Genomic DNA, 23,711 nt, shown 5'->3' on the forward strand with positions numbered 1-23,711 from the left:
ATATCACACTTAGTCTAGACGCTCACATATTGGGGCTTCTAAATTTGAAGTTGGCTTCTCTGTAACTACTAGCAAAGTGACTAAGTAAGTCTGGCCCCTCCTCAGACACACAGTGTTAGTGTCTGCATTGAAATGCCAAGTCCCTGGCTCTCACATAATGCTGGCTTAAGCATCCTTGAATAACTCCTCTCTACTGATTTTGGCCTGTTGTGACACAAAAACATGCTTTATTTCAGGGTGTTGGTACTTCTGAAAAAGATATGCCCTGAGGGGCTATTGCCTTTACAAACTTCAATAGAGAAGGACAAGTGATACAGTTATTAAAGCTTGAAGGGCAGTAAGAACAGAGTCGGGTTAGGCATAGAAGGGGATTAAATCCACCTTCTCAGCAGAGACAAAAATTCCTGGGGAGCAAAAAGGCAGCTCATCTCCTTGGTACTTCGCTCATTTACAAAGCACTTGTGGACCTTCGAGTACAGGTTTGAAGGGATCTGGTGTGGGCAAACCCAGAGATGGTATCCTGTGGAAATACTCTGAAGGCTGTGCCAACTGCATGGCCGAGGAAACCAATTTATCTTTTAAAAAGAAATTAGTATTCGACTAGGGATGTAAATTTCTGAAGTTAACTTGAAACAAATCTCAGAATGATAGAAAGAAGAGGAGACGCAGGTGGAGAGAAGGGGGTGGGAAGGAGGGTAAACAGGGGTGGAGGATGGGGCAGGTGGAGGAAGGCGTGAAACAAGATGGGGAAGAAAAGACAGGGAGAAAGAGAGGGTGAGAGGGGTGGAGACACGACAGGGATGACAAAGGGGAGAAGAGGAGAGCAGGAGGAGGAGGAGGAGAGAGGAGATTGCATTCCCCGTGGCTATTCCTCAGAGGTCACAGAGCAGTCCTGTCGGCTGTCTTCCACCAATCCCCAGCCCCTGCCCGGCTTTGGGAAATATGCTTCACTTCCTTATTATTGTTATAAATGGTACAGTTTATGTAATAACATTGGTTTTAAACATCTAATACTAAAAGTAATGTGTGTTCATTTAAAATATAATGAAAGTGTATGAAAGTTAAACACAAAAACATTCACACAATCCTTCCATCTAGAAATAACCACCTTTAATGTTCTGTTGTTTATTCTTTAGTATCTCTTCTATGTTTGTGTAGGCATTCCTTTCCCTAAAATAATTTTTGCATCATATCACTAATACAACATAGCATAATGTAATATACTATTGAAATGTACTGTTTTGATTGCAGCACGATATTCTACAATTTACTTAGTTTCTGCCCATGGGTACTGGTATTGTCTATATATGATATTGCACTAATTATCTTTGTAAGTAAATATTTGCATGTATCTCTGAACTCTTGGTTTTTCAATAGGAAGGATTATTAAAAGAGGGAATTTCACTGGCTCAAAGAGAATTAACATTTGTTTAAGACTCCTGATGTATTGTCCAACTCTCTTCTAGAAAGTTCACATAAATTACACTCCTAAGAACAGCATATAAGAATGTCCATTTCTCATGTTTTCACCAAGGTTAAGCATTATCTTCTCAAAAAGTCTATCCATTTGATGGATTAATAAAAGTCATGCCATTTTTGTTTCAATTTTTATTTTCTAGAGGTGAGATTGAATATTTTACTTAATTGCCATTTTATTCTTTTATAAACTGTTCATGTTTTGGTCCTTATATCTATAGAAATGTTATCATTTAAGTTTTTTGTTTGTAAAAGTGCTTATCTCTTTATGATATTTGCCCATTTTCCAAACTATATTTTCCATACATTCTACAAATGGTCAATTTAAAATCTCCATTCTTTGCTTAAGAAATTAAAATCACTGTTAAACAACAAAGGTCGGTACCCCTCAATAGGTTGGCTTTGTCTGGGGGGAGCAGCAAGCCTTGCATTTTTCCTTGACTAGGGCAGAGAAAGAGAAAAGGGCAAATAGTGTGTGCGGGAGATGGTGAGCACCTACACAGCCCCCTCCTAATGGTGAAGATGCTGTGAGATGCCCAACTAGACAAAGGGCAGAGTGCAGAACCACTGGGGAGAATCCTTGACTCCGCAGCCAATAAGGGGCAGTGCCACTGGAAAAATGCATGTGCTTCTCCGTTCTTCATCCAGTACGGAGAGGTCCAACACACATGGCCCAGGATGACTACGAAAGTAGCCCAACCAAAAATTGTAAATTTACTTAAAACCTCTTTTTTTGCTCATCAGTTTTTGTTACTGTTTGTGCACTTAATGTGTGGCCCAAGACAACTCTTCTTCCAGTGTGGCCCAGAGATGCCAAAAGGTTGGACACCCCTTTGGAAGAATTTTATCAGACAGAGAGGTCTAGGCCTTACTTAGCAGGTGCCATCTTAAGGACACATTAATGTCCATCAGGGGTTATTTTGGCTATCTGCTCCAAGCGAGTGAGGAAAAAGAGGAACAGCAAACCATGATCCAGTGTTGGGCTTATTCACCAAATTTTTTCCAGTCACCTCGTTGGTTAGGCAATTAAGCAATGGCATTAATAGGTGAGCAGCCAAGGAGGGGCAATTATTACTTAGAGAATAATTCCAATATATAAGACAAGATCAAAGCAGAAAATCTCCATTAGAACACCACAGTAATAATTGCTACAAGCGAGATCGACAGATAAGTACTAAAATTAGTGGGTGAAATTCATAGCCTCCAAGTATCTCTCCCAAAATATTTACTAATTATTGTGGCAATCTTAACATATGTTCACACAATTTTTGATACTCCTCCTGCCAGGAGCTAGAGATAATTCTCCTTCCCTTATGAACTTCTAAGAAATAGAGAACATAAAAAATAGAGCATGAAACAAAGAAGACGGTGACTGCAATAGAGAAACCTGGCAAACACCACTTAGTCACGTGATCAAGGCATTAAGTAATAAGACATATTGATACTTGTACTTCTTGCTATGATGCCATGAGAAGGGTACATCTTTTCAGGAGAACAAATCATACTTCCTGACAAGCTACAACCATGTAATCATAAAAAAATACTAGACTAACCCAATTTGAGGGATATTCTATAAAATTATTGACTAGCCAATAATATTGTAATAACTCTATATGGACCAGGTGGGTACTGGAAACATCGGGGAGAGCACTTTGTAAAGTTTGTGGCTGTCTAATCACTGTGAACCTCAAACTAATACAAAATAATATTAAATGTAAACTGTAATTAAAAAAAAATAACCAACTAGTAAGTTCCTAAATTGTTCAAGTTATCAAAGGTAAGGAAAGACAGAGAAAATGCTATAGATTTCAGGAGATATGAGATTGAAGAGATATGATAAATTAATGCAATGTACAATTCTGGGTTTGATCTTGGATTGGAAAATAGGACATTAGCCAAAACCTGAAGAAATCCAAATAAAATTTTCAGTTTAGTTGACATTACTAGTGCTATTTTCTTAGTTGTGGATATTACACCATGATTATATATGATATTAACATAAGGGGAAGTTGAGTGAAGAGTGTATCAGAAATCCATTTTATCTTTCCAATTCTTCTATAATTCTGAAATTATTTGAGAAAAAAAGTTAAGGGAAAAATCTATGCCAAATCTCATAGAATATATTTAATTATATCAAAGCCACTATAAATAGGTAATCAGTTTTTACTAAATCATTATCATCTGGAGTGGACTGATAGCGTCATTTTATCATGTAGAACAGGTAAACTATTGTCAAATTTCAGCTGTCCTAAGTTTATGATCCACAGATTTCAGCAATCACAAAAATAGTTATTTTATTTTTTTCAAAAATAGTAAGATTGGAAAAGGGGCTCTCATTACTGAAATGCTCTTACTCACTATTTGTTCAGAAGTAGAGAACAATGTGGACAGCCAGAGTCTTTATTTATTCTAGGGCTGTCCTGGTTATTATGGGAAGAGCCTGATTTCAGCTGACAATGCAAATACATTGGGTGCAGGAGCTGTTGAAATGTGAGGTCAAATGTGAGGTGTGTGCCTGATGAGGCTATATGCTATGTCTATTTTGGACTCCACCTCTTAGGCATCGTGTCTTCCTTGGCTATTGAATTACTCAGGAAAGCTAACTGCTCATGGGAGGCACATGAAACAGGTGGTGTGTTCTCTGGGTTGGGGATGTAGAAGGGATCCCAGACACATAAATATTCTAACAAGTTTCATCTCGTCACAATAGAGTCATAAAGCTGCTCTGTTCAGCACATGATAATGGCATAGTAATTCAATTATTGGTGGTATTTGTCTTTTGGGATTTATCTGCCTTAAACTCTAGCCCTCATGTAAATCCCTTTACCATAAATCTCATAAATGCTGCAGCAAGTTCTGCCCCCGGCCCAGGGCATGTCTCACCATGCCCATGAAAACCTTGACAGCTTACTCTAAATTGTGGGATTGCTGTGTTTAGAGGCATTGATGTTTAAAGTGCCAAATGAACAATAAAAAAAAACAGTGGGACAGGTCCATTTCCTCTGGTTATTCTCTTTAGAGAAAGATAGATCCTGTTGGACAGATAGACAAAGCTCCAATTCAATGCAAAAGTCTGTTTTCTGCTACTTATACAGAATTTTGTAGAAGGGACTCCTGCAAGTCATAGGAGGTCAGATGCAATGGCTCCTAAGTTCTCTAAGAATCCTGAGATTCTGATGCATACACACATCAGGGCTAGGCATGTACACAGATTCATTTATCTTAGAGCTGTTTTTAGGATCTCTCTCAGTCTGCTCTGCCTTTCATTCCTACTCAGTCAAGTGAGCAAATTTCTGGGTCTTCTCTACCCTCCCGTCTAGAATTTACCCTCCTACATCTTGATCTGAAAAATAAGTATCCTTGGTTGCCTCATTCCCAATATCTATTCCTCATTTTTCACTCATCTAGCAAGTATTTATTGCTAGAAACATCCATTTCATCAATTCAAAGATGCTCATTTTTTCCATTTTAACATTTCTTAAGTCAGTAGGTATTTTTCAATCATTGAAATGATAAAGTTTAATTGTCAGAAAGATTTTGACAGATACATGATAAAAGAGTGCATCTGCATCAATGAAATTTTAGATTCGATGATATATGGCACGTGCCAGGCACTGTTTAGGCACTTACAAATCCTAGCTCTGTGGTTAATTTCTTCTTGTCTTTGGCCCATCAAAAGACAAATCCTTTTTCTTAGGAACAATTCCTTAGAGATTTTCCACAAAATCATAAATTAATATGAAGATATTTGTGCGCATGTGTACATCCTTTCCCTCTTTTTCCCTCTCTCCCATTCCTCTGTTTCAACATAAGGTGTTAGTAGTAGTTGACCTTACATCTCAGTATTTTGGTTACATAATACAAGGATAAGCAAAAGTACATTTACAGTTGTTTGTATGGAAAATAACAAATAATACAAATAAATGACACTATAATTAATAGATAATAATACAAGAATAAACTGTGTTTCTCATACTCACATCTATAAACCTACTTTCTCCCACCCTGTAGAGAAGGTGGGAATATGATGACTCAGAAGAGAAATATCATCCAAAGATAGATAATATAGCACTGATTTTGGGGGGAAGATAAGTGTCATATTTTAAGTTGTATGGAGAAAATCCATCAGGTTAGGGGAAAGCATAGTTTTGTTTTTATTATTTACTTGAAAGTTATATGTGGTTTAAAAAGATGTGCACAGGTACCAAGTTTTCAAGGGGCAGATCGTGTGATGCTTTTGTACTGAATCAACTTGGCCAACCTACAACTATATTTCCTAGAGTCTATGTATGGTTTCAAGTTAGAGGTGACCAAAAGGAAATGTCAATGAACCTTGGAAGACAGGAAAGAAGTAGCAGCCATTCCACTCTGAAGGACGTTTAGAGGTGATGAGAGACAGTGCAGAAATACTGGTAGTTTTGAATTTGTCCTTGCTCTCCCCTTCCCAATTTCATGACCAGCCTTGTGACCTTAGGCCCCCAGCTAGATGCTTGGCTGCAAACTCACAGTAGGCAGCTATGCAGGCATGAGATTTTTTATACAATTCAGTAGAAGCTTCCTTGTGGTCCCACTGCAAGCAGCAAGACCCTTAAGGGCAAGTTTCCATAACAGTGAAACCTTAGTTCTTGAACTTAATTTGTTCTGGAAACCTGTTCAAGAAGCAATTTATTCAAAAACCCAATCTCCTTTGTTTGTTGTCTGAGAGACGAGTGACTGATCATATACATATTAGCATGAAAGGGTTGTAAGGTAGAGAATTGAGACCCAAAGTTCTGTTAAACAACCGAGACATTTTTTTTTCCATGAACAACTTGATCAAGAACTGAGTTGTTTGAAAACCAAGACATTTGAAAACCAAGGTTTGACTGTATCTTCATGGACAAGAGTTAGCTCTGAAAAGTACTCAACTGATGCAAATTAAATGAACTGAGTAATAAAAGTTTTCAAATAACTGAGAAGCTACAAAATAGGTCAGTAAGTTGATTTTACTATCCCATTGGTCCTGATTCTGGGGAAACACTATATATATATAATTTCCATAGAAAAGAAATTAGGTTAAATATTAAATGAGATTGCCCCATTTCAAAAACTTATTAATACCCAACTCTTCTCTATTTCTCTCTTAAATAAGTTAATATTTATCTATTCATCATGCATTATATCTGCTTAGAGTATAACTTGAGATCCAATTTTAAACCTGACAAGCATATGAGGAAGATGCTACTGTGATGACCATCATATAGATGAAGAGTGTAAGGCTTACAGAAGCTAATTAAATCGCTCATCTGTCAACCCCTTGAAAACAGGGCTCTAACAAAGGCATTCTATCTCCAGAGCTCTCACCCTGAAACACTAAATACTGTCTTTTATTGACTGGAGGCAACATGCACAGGTGGCCAATGACTGAATGAGCAAGAGAAACCACAGACACAGACACTGTACAAACCCAGATGCTCTTGAACTTGCAGCTAAGTGAGGTCTGATCACTAGGGCAGGAATAAGTTTCTTTTAATATTATTCTACATCAGTAAGTCATGATCATGATTTTTGCCCTCTCTTTCACTCTCACTCAGTGCCATCTCTTGCACTCTGTCATCATAAGAGTCCGTAGGGAAAATCTAGAGGAGTGGCCAAATCTCAATTGTTCAGACAGAGGAGCTGCAGTCCAGGAAGACAGGGAATCATCAAGATAAGGAGGACAGGGATCAGTGAATGAAGGTGCCATCACTGCATGAAGGTGACAAGGAAAGGGATGGGTTCCCATGGTAGCAGGGGACATTTAATTTAATTTGTAAGGAAAACTTGCTATTCATAGAAAGAGATTAAGAAATGGATGAAGGAGCAAGAGGGTTAGAAAATAGCACTTGTGAGGATTGGTAATGGAGAAAAATAAAAGATAAAACACCAGGCTTCTCAAGGACAGTGAAAATCCTCTTATCTAGAACTCCTAGTACAGGTGCCAGAAATGTCCCACTGCAGCTCCTGGGAGGTCAGGATGTCAGATCTCTGCAGTGTTTGGCTGCCCCTTATCCAAACCACAAACATGGTTCAACTCAAAAAGTAGGGGACTCAGAAACAGAAGAGATCATCAGGGAGGATGAGGGAAAGTATGAGAAGAGAATACTCTAAAGAAAGGGGGTTCTGAGTTCTGAATTCTACATGTGGAAGCGTGTAAAGGATCTGACAATATCAGCAGCCTAGGGCAGAACTCCCTAGAGCAGTCTAGGATGCAGTTACCCCATCTTTGCTGAAATTCCTCTGCCAACATGGATCTCATTATTCTTTGAGACAGCCTGTTGAGTTAATAAATAGCTTACTGCATGGGAAAGTGTTGCCTTTACTGATCTAGAATTCTCTGCCCCCTCTTCAATATATATTTTGATGGCTTAGAGGTCTAACCTTCCAGCCTATTGCTGAAAGACCATCTATATGGCTGCCTAAATTAACAACTAGGTCCATTCAAGATGTGTTCCAACCTGTATGTATTTGTGGGTTTATGTGTGTGTGTATACATGCATGTATGTATTCAATGAATGTCAGTACCTCATGTATGTATGCATAGATACAAGTTTCTGCTATCCCATTTATTGTTGTACACATGATAGAAACAAGTTAAAGACAGTTTTAGTCCTTAAATAACTGTTCTAACAGGAGAGGAATATAAGGAAGGAAAAACACAAATATAGAGAACATACTAAATGCTAAGTTACTTGACAATTATTATGACAACATACCATTTTTCATTCTCAAAATAAGCCTTGGAAGAAAGAAATAGAAGCACAGAGAGCAGTACTTCTCAGGACCACACAGTTGGTGAATAGTGAAGCTGGGATGTGAACTTGGAAATGCTGACTTGGAAAAGTTGAATGAAACTCTAAGTGCTAAAGCCAGGATACAAGGAGTATAGAAATATGAAAGCCTAGAAGAAAAGCTGATTTGAAGGGCAAGACATTCTACAATACTCTCAGCTTGACATAAAATTGAAAATAAGTGATGGTGTTCTTCTGAAAGTTCTCTACAGATGCTGACCTGCTTCACAGGTTTAAATGAAGGAGGGGACAGAGTAGATTAAAAAAATATGAGGAAAGGTGACGAAAAACTGCAATTTATTTATAAAAAATTGTGTATTTATTCTTACATATTTAAATGTCAGTCACTGTAATTGCATTCAGAGCACTCTCCATTTTATGCAATATACCTATATTGAGGCTTTTTCCACTGCTCAAAACAGTTTTTGAATGGTTGATTTTAATGATGCTTAGTGCTTCTGTTGTTCTTTGCTTCACCTTTTCCACATCATCAAAATGTTTCCCTTTGAGGACTTTTTCATCCAGGGAAACAAAATTAAAAAAACCCACTCAGGCAGAGATCAGGATGGTAGGGCAAGGGGGTCATTCCATTTTTAGTCAAAAACAGCTGAAAACTCAGTGTAATGTGGGCAGGTGTGCTCATAAATCTCCCATCATGAAATGGGCAAACATACTGAAAGTCTTCAAAAAAATTTCTCTGAAGCCAAATGCAGCCTCTCACAACAATGCCAGCTGATCCACTGATACAGATGGGTTTCCAGAACACTCAACTAGTGGGGGAAGCTTGTACTACAAGGGGCCCACCCTCCCAGAAGATAATTCTGGTTTTTTGGGGGTCTCCCCTTATAGCTACACTCCCTTCTGAATATAGTACCAAATCATTTAGTTATTCTGATAGAATAGAGTTTTCCTATTTTTTACTAGCACCATTAGATTCTATCCCATTTCCAGTTTGCAGAGTCTGGAAAAGAAAAAGTGCAGAGGAGTCTTTTGTTATTAAATACTTTCACCCCATTTGTGGGGAAAAAAGATTATAGTCATCACATGCCCCATCCTCTAAGTCCCCTTGGCATGAGTGGCTTAGAAGTCTTGAAGATGCTGTGTTCGATGACCGGAATATCCTCAGGAGCATGAGAAAGGGTCATGGCGGCCTGGTGAACATAAAACAAACTGCCTATCAAACATACATAATAAGAAAAGAAAAATCTGAAATTGGCTCAGCAGCGATATTCAACAAGAACCAAAGGCTGAGTGGTATGACATGAGTTGGAATAAGAAAGAGAAACTATTTTTAAGTCTGGATGAAAGTTCCCTGGTTAAGTATGTTAGGCCAGGTATATAGACACAAGTGACTTTAATAACTGGATGTAGACCCCAATAAATATGAGGCCAACCGGAAATACGTGCCAACAGAGCAGTTCTAAAAGGAAGGCTCTGTGTAGTGGGGTCCATAAAGAAGCTTCAGGGGGAGTTTGAGCTCAAGCGAGGCTTCATTAGTCCCTACAATAGTGGGGTTACTGGAGAGAGAAGAGCATGGTGCTTAAACAGCACAGGCTCTTTATCCAGACAAACCTGGGGTTAAATTCCATGACCACAACTTAATAACATGTAACATGTTTCTGTGTTTATCTTAGTTATTTCTCATTTAAAAAAATAAAACACTTGCCATTAATGAACACCTCTTGCTGATACCCTCCCATTGATGTTCTCCCTTCCTTCGGTAAAAGTTCCCCAGTCTTTCTGGGGGCATCACCATTCCATATTGTCTGTCCATGTTTTTTATTGGAATGGATTGTACCCCGGGTCTAAATGTGAGCATGCAACTTATTCAGGGCCCATAAGATTTATTTCCAGGGATTTTCCTGGAGCGACACATGAAAAGGTGTTTTCTTTTCTGCTAAAGTGAATCTGGGAAGAAGCAAAGTGTTAGGGCCACCGGAGAAGAGAATCTGGCCGACAGTGAAGCTAACACAGAGGCCAGTGGGGGTGAGCGATGGAGTGAGAACGAGATCTGATGATGTTAATGAGCGTCTGTGTCCAGTGAAGCCGAGGTCAAGTTAGACCTCCTGACTCTCCAGACTTGTATGTCAGTATCTCTGACTTACTTTTTTCCTAAAAATAGGTTGCATTTTTTCACATCTTGAGATAGGTTTTGATCAATAAATTGTTGCACATTATTAATCTGACTATAAAAATATATATGCGATGAGGCTGGCACACAAGTGATTAACAAATGTGACTTGTGGCCAAAGACATGAGGGAACTCATTCACATTAATGGCATTGACCAAGGGGGAAGGATGAGCGTGTGCATAGAAGCTCAAACATATTAGGAATAGAGTTATCTTGCTGCTATATAATACCACTGTCACATGCCCCCTGAGGGACATCATTGTAACAACACTGGTATTCTAGAATAACAAAGGTTCATTGTTGAACCAACTCTTAATTTTCCATGTGTGAATTAGTCACAGAAACTATGTAATCAACTTCTATCTGCCCTATTTCCAGCCAGTCCCCTGTATTCAAAAAAACATAATCAGCCCTGGCTGGTGTAGCTCAATGGATTGAGTGCAGGCCTGCGAACCAGAGGATCGAGGTTCGATTCCCAGTCAGGGCACGTGCCTGGGTTACAGGACAGTTCCCTGCAGGTCAGTTCCCAGCAGGGGACGCACTAGAGGCAACCATACATTGATGTTTCTCTCCCTCTCTCCTTCCCCTCTAAAGATAAATAAATAAAATTAAAAAAACCCATAATCAATAAGGTAAGCCTGAACCTATTTTTAATTAAGTGAAGCAGCCCTAAGATGGCTTCATATTTTGCATAGATAATACATTGCTGAGTGGATTATAACTGAAACTGTCTTTCAATGGCACTGACCTAAACTTGAATCAGATCCCCACAAACCACATTTATCAACCTCTAATAGTAAATTTGACTTTCGGTAGGAGAGTCACTTATTTGGGTAGCACTGTTCCTCCAGAATCATGTTCCTCTTCAATGTCGACTTCAACACTTAGGTTCTTAATTACTGAACTGTTAAACCAGCAGTTATTACTAGAAAATGTTGAGGGCGGGTAAGTCTTGAATTTGGGACTGATCTTTACTGCTGCAAATAAGGGCCACACACCCAGAGAGACCAAGTTTCAAAATTTGGCTGTATTACGTACTATGTATTATGTTGGATAAATTACCTAGCTTTTCATTTTATCAAAGGAGGGTAAGAATCCCTAACTCACGATCTTGCTATGAGAATCGAACAGTATGGTTTATCATGTGCTTTAACCACCGTAATTACTTAACAATACAAATCCCTATTAATGAACTTTATCTTGCTGATGCTCAGATCACCCATCTATATATTTTTTTCTTAATGAGAAATCCACTTCTTTTCTTTTTGGGAATCAACTCTTCCTTATCCTTGAACCATGCAGTGTGACTAGGTCTCAACTCTATCTCCTATTTTAGTTCCCGGAGTAGATATGTGTCTGACCTGCACGAGTAATGTATCACCTGATCCAAGCCAGGCCACTCAGATTCAGTCCCTGGATATAGAGGAAAGGAGGCAGACTGGTTTGATGGGGAGTCAAAGCTATTAGAATGTAAGGCTAAGCTGATCATGTCTCTCACTGCCACAAACAGGGAAAGCCAGCCTGAGAATGAAGCCCACGCAGGGGAAATCAAAACTAACAGAGGTGGAAAGTCAGCCCTATTAATAATAGTATTACTGTTAGTCAGTGGGTACTCAAGACAGTTCTTAGCTGCCAGGCATAAAACCAACTTACAAGAAACATCTCACTGAGTGAAGCAGGTATTATCCTCATTTCACAGAGGACAAAACTGAGGCACACAAAGGTGAAGTAACTTCCTCACACTCCCTTACTTAGTAAAAGGTAAACCTGCAACTCACACTTCACTATCTCTAAGCCCCTTGGCCTCTAGCCTGTACTGCCTCCCAAGAGAATTCATTTCTGAAGAGCAATATTGTGGTAGAATATGTTTGAAAATATGCACTATACAAGTAAACTGGTTTTGAAAGCAATTTGAACTCCTTGGAGGAATACTTACATTTATGTTAGTTATTGTAGTGCTAACAGCAACCACTGAGATAGTATAAGCTTTTATATTCCGTAATTATTTTACAATTGCCAATGACTACTTCCAGGCAGTAGTAACACCATACCCCCCCAAAGATACTTATCAAGTATACTAGATGAGGAAAAAATATAAATTTATCCTCGTTTTTCTCTATTCAAAATACTAAGTTATTCAGGGTAACTTAACAACTCAATTTAGCACTAGAAAAAGTTCCTTGAGTCCCTTCCACACCCCCACAGCCAGGCTCTGTGCAGAAATGATTAAAGGGGCCTTCTTTTAATTGCGCCTGCTGTATAATCCTAGACAGCCCCATAGTTCCTATGAATTTGAATGAACTGGTTTCCAGCAGGAAGTCTAATGTATACAGCTTTGATTGACACCTTGTCTGCCAGCCTCAGAAAGTTGTACAGAGACAGAAAATACAGACCATGTCGAAGAGACCAATAGGCTTTCATTAACAGTCACATGTGCCATGCAACCCACAAGGTCTCAAGCCCTCTCTAGAAAAACCACTGACCTTAAAGAATCCATGGGGCCTTTTGGCAAGCCTAGCTGGAGAGATACACATGAAGACTTGGTGGCCAAAAGAGCCTTGGGCTTTCGCTACTCATCTGCCTGCATGGGCTGAATTTCAGGGGGCTCCCTGTCCCAGCCCAGAAAACAAGGCCAACAGGCGTAGGCAACAGAGTCGTTGCTTTGGTAGAGCATAGATGTCAGAGCAAGCCGACCTGCATTTAAATACTGGCTTTGCCACTTTCTGGCTCTGTGACCTTGGCTACATTACTTCACCTCTTCATGTCATAGGTTCCCCATCTGCTAATGACGATAATGCAAAGCCTTACTTCATAAAATTGCTATGAGGATTAAATAGCTTTGAATAATGCTTATCACACTGTTAGAGCTTGAATGGGGAAGCTGTGTCTCTCTGTTCCCCAAGTCAGAAGGACAGGCTACTATTTAATTTACTAAACAAACAGAGTGATTAGAATTCATACACAACCGTGTATGGAGTTTTTATAAGGATGATCATTTTATGACATTTGGTTACAAGGGCTTAGATAATCAGGCTTTCAGATAGAAGACCCTCATTCAAAGAATAGATAAGAAGAGATTGCAATTAGCACTCACTGATGCAATGATGGGGGTCCATTCACCTCACAATGCTGTGTGTAAACAAGACCTTCAGCGAGGTGAGTCATAAACCATTGTATATCATGTGACACTCATGGGAAATAGTTTCATCTCAGCTCTTTTTCCTTGCCTGTCTTTTAGTCAATGTTTTCCTTTGTTCCGGTGGATAGGAATAAATTTCCATCCAGGCCTCTGTGAGTTGCACCTCTCTACCTTCTAGTGCTGGGTTCCTGTGGAGATACTTTCAGTCACTTGGAGCAGGACTTGAGGGAAGATTTGTCTCTCACATGTTCTCATGGGCAAAGCATAACTCCATTTCCAGCTTAAATTAGGAAAATCGCATTAATTTTTATAAATAATAAATAAAATGATTTATTTTCCAAGACCATTCTGTGCATATATAACACCAAGGGAAAGAGAATAAAAAAATAAAATAAAACATGGACTCCCTTTCCCCAAGTGACTTTATAATCTCTAGGCAAAATACACAGAGGTATAGGGTGCCTCATGGATAAAGAATAAGAGACACTGAGTAGAAGGAAAAGAGAAGAAATGCTGATCAGAGAAGGGAGACCTCGAGATAGCTAGAGCCGAGGTCCTGGAGAATGGAGCGGCCAGTGGGAATGCCGAAAGCAGCGCTGGAACGATCCTTGAGCAAGAGCCGCGTAGGAAAGCGGTGAACCGCTGCTATCTACAAATACCTCATGTAGTTATAAATATCTCTTTATGATGGGAGGGGATATTCCACATGGAAGTCTCTATGTGTTACCTTTGACCCGTTTGTTTGCGAATGGCTTGTCTTTCACTTTTCCAGGCAGATTCATTCGCATTTTAAGAGATTTCTCCAATGCAGGTCTCTGGCTTTCAACTCCCACAGGGGTTTTAGGGCAGAGTTTGAAAATGAGGAATAGAAAAATGTATTTCTCTTAGAAGTACATGCAAGTCCAAAGGCTGATGAGAGGCAGTGTGATTTCAGGAGGAGTAAAGGAGAGACATCTTTTACTGTCCTATCCCCAGGAAGCTCATTGGCTCTGAAAAGGTCATTGTCCCAATGACCAGGAATGATGTGAAAGAGGCATAGTGAAACTCTTGTTGGAGCTAGTTCTTCATAGCACTGTTTACAACAGCAAAAGTCTGAAAACAACCTGAATGGTGTGTCCAGTGGCAGATTAGATACATTAGAGCAAGCAGTCACATCTTTTGGCAGGTTTAGGTTCTAAATTCAAAGGGATTGCAGGTCATGTCAAAGCTACACTAGAATATCCATACTGTGCTCTTTCTTCAGCAGGATCTAGGTCCTGAAAAGCACAAAAGCCACAGGGGACTTGTATCATTTCCCTTCTTTCCCGTAAAGTGAGGCCATGCTTAGTTTAATCAGGAAGATGGGCTCAGGCAGATCTCAGAGGGGAGGTATGTGGGGAGGAGGACTGGAAAAGCTTAGTCAAAGAATATATATGCATAGCTCACGGATACAGAATAATTGTGGTGAAGGCTGGCTCAGGGGTGGGGCCTGAGTGGAAGGGGCAAAGAAGGGGAAAATGGGAGATACCTGTAATAATGTCAACAATAAACATAAAAACTATACGTGTATATATACACACACACATATACATATATGTATTACTTTCTCTGCCTCTTTCTTTTGCTGTCTGTTCCCTCCTTTCTTCTCCCCTCCCCTCCCTTTCTCTATTCTTCTCTTCTCTTTCTCTCCCCCTACATTTCTCTTTCTTCTCACACACACCCCACCAACACATACGATTTATTTTTGTACACTAAATAAGTCTAGGATTCACCTCCAATCTATATTCTTAGAGTAAAATGATACTTAGCTACGTGAAAAACTGATGGCATGTATTAACTGCATCCTCTCAAACAATCAAACAAACAAGGCGCAGAACAGTGTACATAAGCTCACATTTATGTAAATGCAAATCTGCGGGCTGAATATTTTTGCCCCTCTCAAATACGTATGATGGAGTCCTAACCACCAAACTGATAGTTTCTGGAGATGGAGTCTTTGGGAGGTAATTAGGTTTAGATGAGGTCATGACAGTGGACTCCCAGGATGGGATTAGTGTCTGAATAAGAACAGAAACAGACCAAAGTTCACTCTTGTTCTACCATGTGGGGGGTGCTGAATACTCTCACCCCTTTCTACTTTCTCCCATTCATAATGGGAACGTCTATCTTATGCCCAGCCCACTATTTTATTTTGGATGCTCATGGTTAATCTGGTTTCACAAATTCACAGAACAGAGAAATTTTTCATCAGTACGAATCATACCTTAATTCTCATCTGTATCTGATTTAAATTATACTTGATGAGACATTGGACTTTAGACTTTAGAGCTGATACGGGAACAAGTTAATACTTTTGAGGCTCTCAGGATGGAATGAATGTTTTTTGCATGTGAGAAAAATATAAATTTTGGGAGGCCTGGGATGGGAATGTTATGGACTGACTTATGGCTGCCAACTCACATGTTGAAGTGCTAATCCCCAGTGATGGTGTTTACAGGTGCGGCCTTTGGGAGGAATTAGGGTAGGACAAGGTCATGAGTGTGAAGTCCCCCTAATGGGCTTAGTACCCTTACAAAAGAGGAAGAGAGACTAGAGCGCTGTCTTTCAATCAAGTGAGGACAGAGAAATAAGGAAGTCCTCTGTAATTTTCTGCAGTATTTATTGAAATACTCTGGCCTTTACCAGGAGGTAAATATGCCAGCCCTTTGATCTTAAACTTCCTAGCCTTCAGAACTATGAGAAACAAATGGGTTGTTTAAGCTACCCAGTTATGTCTTTTTGTTAAAGTAGCTTAAGATGACTAAGACTATATTGGACAATTCATAGAACATTTCTGGAAGGTTAAGTAAGAAATTATGAATATTGGTTGCATCCCATGTGATAAAGAAAAGATCTAGGAAACCTGAAATCAGAAGTGAGAGGAAGATCTACTTTTAAACTAAATAAGATCTACTTATTTACAATGAAAACCTTTATTTGAACATGGAAGAAATGTGTGCATAATGCTTTTAGTAATAAAAGTCACTATTAAAATTTTAAGTGTCTGTCGCCTAAGTCACATCAAAATATAACAAAACAACAGTTACAAAGCCCCTGCTGTTCCGTAACCTCAATAATCTATTTTGGGTTCATTAAGTAATTTATAACACAGCTTTAATATTCTCCTAAAATGTTTACTACTCCAGTGCCATTTCCTGCCACAGGGGGATGTGGGCATATCTGAATAAGAAGAGACCCCCTGTGAGAGCGCTGGGTGAGAAAATAAGTCCAGTGCTTATTTGCTAGGTGATATCTTAACATTGCAGCAAAAGAAACTGAGGCTTTTTTAATAGCCGAGTAGTATCCCAGAAGAAAATTTTACCCTTTGTGACGACATGGATGCAGCTGAAGAACATTATGCTAAGTAAAATAAACCAGTCAAAGAACAATGAATACCATATGATTTCACTCCCCCATGGAATCTAATGAACAAACTGAGCTAACATGCAAAATAGAGACAGACTTGTTGATAGAGAGCAGGGCAAGAGCTATAGGCTTGTAGGGGAGGTTCGGGGGAAGAGGGATTGAGCAAAAAAGAAAAAGGACTCATGGGCATGGACAACAGTGTGGTGATGGTGGGGGAGGGGGTACAAGGAAACTAAATGGTAATGTCAAAAATACAATAAAAAAATTTTAAAGAGACTTACCAGTAGAACCTGTTTGGTACAACCCCTTCCTGGATAAGCTGCCACCTTCTCCCGAATTCAGCAGAGCTGTATAACTATAGAGAAAAGAAATTACTTAGCACCATGACCTGATGGTACGTTGAATACACAAATATCACTTTGTCAGATCAGTAATGATAATAGTACCCACCATTTATGAAACACCTGCCACATGCCAGGTGAACACTCTACCTATCATCTCTACTGTTCACATATGTTTTGCAAGGCAAATATTAATATTCCCACTTCACAGATAAGAAAATTAATGCTCAGGAAGATTACTTGTTGGAAATCACATGCCCTTTACATATTGGACCAGACTGTGATTCGCATCCCATTCTGTCTGGTGACAAAGTCAGCTGACCCACTTGATCAAGCACATCCAGGTCATTGTGTGGGATATGCAAAAATGCTAAGTCTAGACCTGGCTCTCAAAGAGCAGATAAAAATACCTGGAATTTAACTAAAATAATGAGAAATGTATAAAGCAGCCAGGTACAAAGGGATGCGGAAGGAATAGACTCAGCAGTCAATCAGGGAAGCTTCACAGACATTGTGAAAATTCAGCTGGGATCTGAAGGGATGACAGCATTCAAACTGACAAAAAATAGGACAAGCACAAGGAGGACAACATAGGTCAAAGTGGTGAGATAAACAGGAACAAGATATAAATAATGTTGGCTTATCTAAATAAGTTCCGGCAAAAATGTTGAGGGAAAGGCTTTGGATGGCAAGTTAGGGAGACTGGCCTATATCCTGCCAGCAAGCGGAGCAGGTATTGGTCTTTTCAACAGTAACCAGAAGTTCAGGCTATAGAAGGAGCTGGCAATGAGTAAGTTCTTCCTTAATCATCCAAGTGCTTCTTATGTACTATTTCATTTAATCCATACAACATCGCTGTGATACATGAAGTTATTATGACCATTTTACAGTTAGTTATATAGATGGTAAGAGTTCAAGTCCATTTGTTACACTGTGTTAGCACTCCCCAAGGGCAACTGCACACAAACACTGCCTATGAGACAGGATCTAACCTTCCACTACTCCATCTTCTCTTAGATCTCTTACATCCAGTTCTTTCTCACTCACATGACACCCCTGGAGCCCTCTTGTGCCTCCAGAAGTGTCCCCTGATGGCAGTCAAGAGATTCCCATTGCTGTCAGCATTCTTGTGCTCACTGATCACTTGGCTATTGTCTTGGAAATATAATTTGGAACATCTTCTTTCTGCTATGTGCCTGGCCTGTAACCCACTCACAAACCCCAAACTTCCAGCATTGTATTTGCCCAACCCCAGAGTGAGTGAATGGGGAGTCACTGTGTACCGAGTACTTCGATTGCTGGGTCTTGTCCTCTTTCCTCAGCCCCAGCACTCAGTGAAGAGTCAAATGGCTCACCCAGTGAATCACCAAGGCTACAGATACACCATGCATGTCCAAGGAGCAAGGTAGCTCAGGTGAGTAAGTACTGACATCTGAAAAAGCTTTCTATACCATTGTGCTCACTGGATCAAAACACATCCTAGCTCCGCCCCCCCACCCCACCCACAAATAGCTGAAATATCTGGCTCCTAAAGCATGCAGTTCAACTGGCTCTAACTACACAGTATTTGGGCATCCAGACAAGGAGAATCTGTGGCTTTTTTCTTTTAAGTCTTATTACTCTTTTCTGCCCCATCACATCCAGGGAAGAAAATTTTCCTGGGTGTGTTTCATGCTTGATTCATTTTAAAAGTGCTAAGCAGAGAAGTTGACATAGCTCCCTTTATAAAGATAATAGAAGATGGGACAGCTCACTCTTAATACAACCCCAAGAAGCCAGAGTACCCATGTCCTGCTTCTTAATCCCCAGCATGTCCTGAATACCTTGCATTTTAACACGCAGACTGATATATCGACAGCAATTTACCAGGGACTATATGCCTCTCCCTCTTCCCTTACTCTATCTTTTTTTAAACCCAGAACCGCACTGTTTTGCATGAACTTAAAGGGAACAGAGTTCACATCATTGTGCATGTCTCTATCCATATGTAAATGTATATTAATATCTATATTTATATACAAAGATTTGTGCCAATGCAACAGCATCAGGACATTTTAACATAATGACTTTGTGTGAAGGCCAATTCACATGTATGCTGCTGACCATATGTAAACTCTGAGAGCTCACAGGACTATACCAAGTGATGGCTATCCATGCTCCCATATGGAATTCGTCTCCATGAGGAATTGCTAGGTGTCGACATCTGTGTGTGTGTGTGTGTGTTTTCCCTTCTACATCTTTTTAAATTGATCCTCTCAGATGTGGATTCAAACTTGTGTACTAGCCTGGTATGTCCCATAATATTTGTTTTTATCTTCTTCAAGAGGCTGCTTTGTTACTTGTGAGCATCCAGAGTTCTCTCACACAGTGGGTATACTGAATAGCCCAGTAAAACAAGCTTCTCTTATGCAGCTCAGTGACATCCTCTTCAGGCCCCCCCCCCCTCGAAAGATACCCTTTGCCCTCTCTTCTCCCCGCTCGCACATGGGCACCTTCTCCCTGCCACGCCTCCATTGGTGGCACCCTCTCTGGGGGAGCTGGATCAGAACGTGCCCACCTCAGTGACTACCAGTCTTCTGTTTAGGCCCAGATCAAGGCCACCTTCTCTGTGAACTCTCTCCTACACATTAAAATTTGCAGTGGCCTTATAGAACTATGGCACAGTAGCAGTTGCTATCACATTACAGGACACGTATTTATATTTAACTTTCTTAGTAGCCTTTCAAGAGAGCCTCCTATGAATGCAAGGTAGAAACTCCGCCCTATCTAAAATAAATATCATCCTAAAATATCTGAGACTACACAATTGCAAAGCTTTTATGTCAGGAATCCCATCCCTCCCCATCTCCACAGTGCCTAGTACATAGAAGATGATCAAGGGGAAAAACGATAGGTTTTGCACCACGCAAATCCCTTAGGGATGAGTATACCTAGTACAGTCCCTGGGTTTCTCAATGGATGGACAAAGGCATTTTTATCAGAGGAATATGCTGTGCTTCCATAGACCACAACAGAGGCCTGTAGCTAAACAAACAAAAACTGAAACAAATAAGAACTACCTTTGAAACTCTCAATGATTTGCAGCGAGCGGTTCTTGCATATTCATTTATGCTTAGACAAAGCTCTGTATCTTCCACCTACCACTTCAAAGATTTGCCCCCTAAGAAGTTAATCGTCCAGCCTGGTGTTCTACCAAGAAAAGGAAAACATGGCTCACAGTCATTCAAGTTAATGTGTTAATTAAACCTGCAGAGTCTGACAGGAAAGTTCTGCACAGAGCAGGGAATGGTACCAACGCCTGGCTGTCTGAGCAGCAGTGGGAGGCCTGGTGTTAACATGAGTCAATATCCTTTAATAACATTCAGGGAGTCGGCAGCACCCGAGGAAGATCCTGTCCTTCCCCCTGTGTCTCTGGCTCCTGTTTCTATGACTGAACGCAGAATTGAGAACTGTCACCACTGTGTGTCACGTCCCGAGACCACAGAGGGCTGCAGAGAGGACAAGGGAATATCTGAACGAGTTTTAGGAGACCGAGGTCCGCCTGCAGAACCTCTGTCATTCGTGGAGGGGTTTGTATTTTGTTTTGATAACACTGGTACAAACTATTGAGGGGAAAATCCAAGGAGTAGAAAGCGTATAAAGAGAGGGGGAAAAGATTCAAGGAAAAACATCCTTTCTGCCCAAAATCACTCTAAACTTTCTGGGGCCACTTCCCCGCCGCTGTGAGTGGGGCTCCATGAGCTCAGACTCGACGCCCGGCTGTGCTCAAGACCCTGTTAGCAGTCTTAGGGCCTGGCCCTCCACCCTGTCACCGCGCTGGTACGGGGCTGTCAATTCTCCCGGCCCTGCCTCTCTCCCGAATAGCTTTCCCCTGTTCTTTCTTTCTTATTTTTTTTACCATCTTTCACATTGGCTTGTTTTCTTGTCATCTGCCTTTATCTGCTAAAGGAAGAATATAGATAAAAAGTACAGTTAACTGCAAAGGTTAGTTTTGCTATGAACTTTAAAAAAAATCCTCATCTGAGGATATATTTCTTGATTTTAGACAGGAAGGGTGGGGGCAGACAGACAGACACATCAATGTGAGAGAGAAACATCAATTGTTTGCCTCCTTTACATGCCCCATTTGGGTATCAGACCCACAAGCTAGGTTTGTGCCCTGACTGGGGATCGAACCCACAACCAGTTCTTGGTGTATGGGACAACATTCCAACCAAGTCACAGGGTGAGGGCTATTATGAGCTTTCAATCAATTGTTCAGTCATCTCTGGGGCCACCCTTATGAGGGTGAGGGTCACAGGGCCCAAAGAAGCAAAAGGAAGAATGCCACCTGGGGTTGGGAAAGAGACTCACCAGCTTTGCTCAGGATTTCTAACGTACAGCAGAATAAGATGGAGTGCAAGAAGGGGGTATGAAAGCAGCTGTTTCCAACTTGCATTTTCCATCTTTGTACCATTCACATTCGGTTGAATCCCTAGAAGAGCGCCCTCCTTCTATAAGGAGAAATGCAACTTCTGGATGTTGATGCAAAAGCTTGCTGTTGTCATAGTCCCTGGAAAGTCTCAATAGTCCTAAGTGGGATCAATACAGTCCATCTTTTCAGATTGGAACCCAGGTGCCCAATAGGCATTTTCTTTTGCAGCTAGGAAATCAGTCCAAGGACACAATTCCATAAAAGGTAAAAAAGATAACATGTTTTAAGTCTTCGGTTGATGGGATTAGAAGCGATTCACCACAAAGTTCCCTGTGGCGACTTCCTCGGTCAGGAGGCAGGTCCCCTCTGCACAGGCTGCTGGAGAGGCTTCCACCTGGCGGAACACTTCCTGCTGTCGGCTCTTTTCAAGGTTGCCTGCTCCCTCCTCTTTGCTTCTCTGCCCTTAACACTGCAGAGGCAGGGGGCCTGCAAATTGCACTTCTTGAAAAGGCTGACAGAAAACCCTGCCAGTTCTGTTTTATTTGCCTCATCCTAATGCGGCCCCGGGGGTGGCCTGGGTACGGAGCTCTCATCCACCTCCTGATTCTCACCGTTCACTGAAGTTACGGAATTCTTTTTAGCCAGAAAGAGATGGTACCTCCAGGACTTCAAATGAATCCCTAATGCCAGGCCTGAGGCATGGCAAATATCAAACTTTTCCCTCCACAGGAAGAAAGAGAATCTGCCCAGAGAAGCCCATGATCTTCAAAAGGATGCTCTGGTCCACAGCACAGGAAAAGGCCAGAGCTCGCTCCAAGGGAAACCGCATTCTGCGGTACCCGCAGTAATCTCACGAAACTTCACTAAATGCTGACGTAAGTCTTTTCCTTGGCTGGTGGGTACAGGAATACATAATGGAAAAAAAAAAACCATGGTGACCATTCCAAACCAACACCCCCACCCCTACCAGGTGTAAGTTCCTCAAAGAAAAAGCTAGCTTATCAGGACATATCCCAGACAATGCCAGATGTATAGCAACGTGAACTATTATGTTCAGATGCCGGAGAGGAAAGGTTGGGAACCTGCCAAAGCTTTCCAGGTGGGCACAGGGGGCACAGTCAAAGTTTCTCAATGTGAAGATGTGGAGGAACAGTGTTCCGGGGCAAACGGGTCAATGTGAGAAAACTGAGAGAGCAGCAAAGTCCAGGGTGGTGTTTGTGCTGCCTGGGAAGCATAAGGAACAGTGAAGTGGGAACAGGGGCTATGAGCAGAGTCTGGGAGCAGGTGGGACAGACGTGGTCCTACCGAACCTGTGGGAGCAGGTGTGGTCTGCACCCAAGTGTCACAGAGGTTGCAAGACGAGAGAGAGCAGGAATGAGGAGGACACGTCCACAGCTCTATCAATCTGTCCCCAGCCTGGGTTTATCAGATGTGTCACCAGCCATTCCCCAGCTGTCACTGAAGTCTGTCACATGCCCCACAGTTGGGTTTGGCACTGTCAGGCAGGCTTGGAGCACTGGGAATACGGAACTGGGGTTAGCTGGGAAGGAAGGGTCACTATGTGACCGTGGTCCAGTTCCATTTATGGACACTTCCTGGGCACTCTGGTCTGGGAGAATTAGGACAATTATGAGATGGAACCTTGACCTTAAATGTCCTCTAATATACATGGAGAATTAAACACAAGATAAGTAAAATAGTAGCTAAGGTAAGAATCCATGTCATAAACCCCATATGATCAAATTATTATTTAAATGCATGAAGGAAGCAACTCAGCAGTTTTCAGAGACAACACAAGCAGAAGGATAGCACTGTCCGTCGGAGCATAGTTGAAACTGGGTTTCAGTGAGATGTGCATTAGCAGCGTGAGGATGGAACCGAGGAAAGGTCACAGTGAGAAGGTGATCGCGACAGGCCAGGGAAGAGAGGAGTGTCTGGATTAGTTGGGTTCCCTGGGTGTGAGAAGAAGAAAAGGGGACATTTTAAAAATAAACAAACAAGCAAAACTAAACTAAA

At 40.9% G+C, this 23,711-nt stretch overlaps 1 protein-coding gene across 9 annotated transcripts in view; it reads right to left on the reverse strand.

Moving 5' to 3' along the window:
• SORCS1 (sortilin related VPS10 domain containing receptor 1) overlaps nucleotides 1-23,711 on the reverse strand; it is a 485,244-nt gene that overhangs the window by 142,956 nt on the left and 318,577 nt on the right. For all 9 annotated transcript variants that reach the window (XM_037165612.2, XM_037165607.2, XM_053668607.1 and 6 more), the window contains one exon: nucleotides 17,222-17,295. In XM_037165612.2, the coding sequence (XP_037021507.2) occupies nucleotides 17,222-17,295 (74 nt within the window). The remainder of the gene's footprint in view (nucleotides 1-17,221; nucleotides 17,296-23,711) is intronic.

The sequence above is a fragment of the Artibeus jamaicensis genome, unplaced genomic scaffold, assembly GCF_021234435.1.
Source record: "Artibeus jamaicensis isolate MK-2021 breed Jamaican fruit bat unplaced genomic scaffold, CSHL_Jam_final contig_490, whole genome shotgun sequence".
Lineage (NCBI taxonomy): Eukaryota > Metazoa > Chordata > Mammalia > Chiroptera > Phyllostomidae > Artibeus > Artibeus jamaicensis.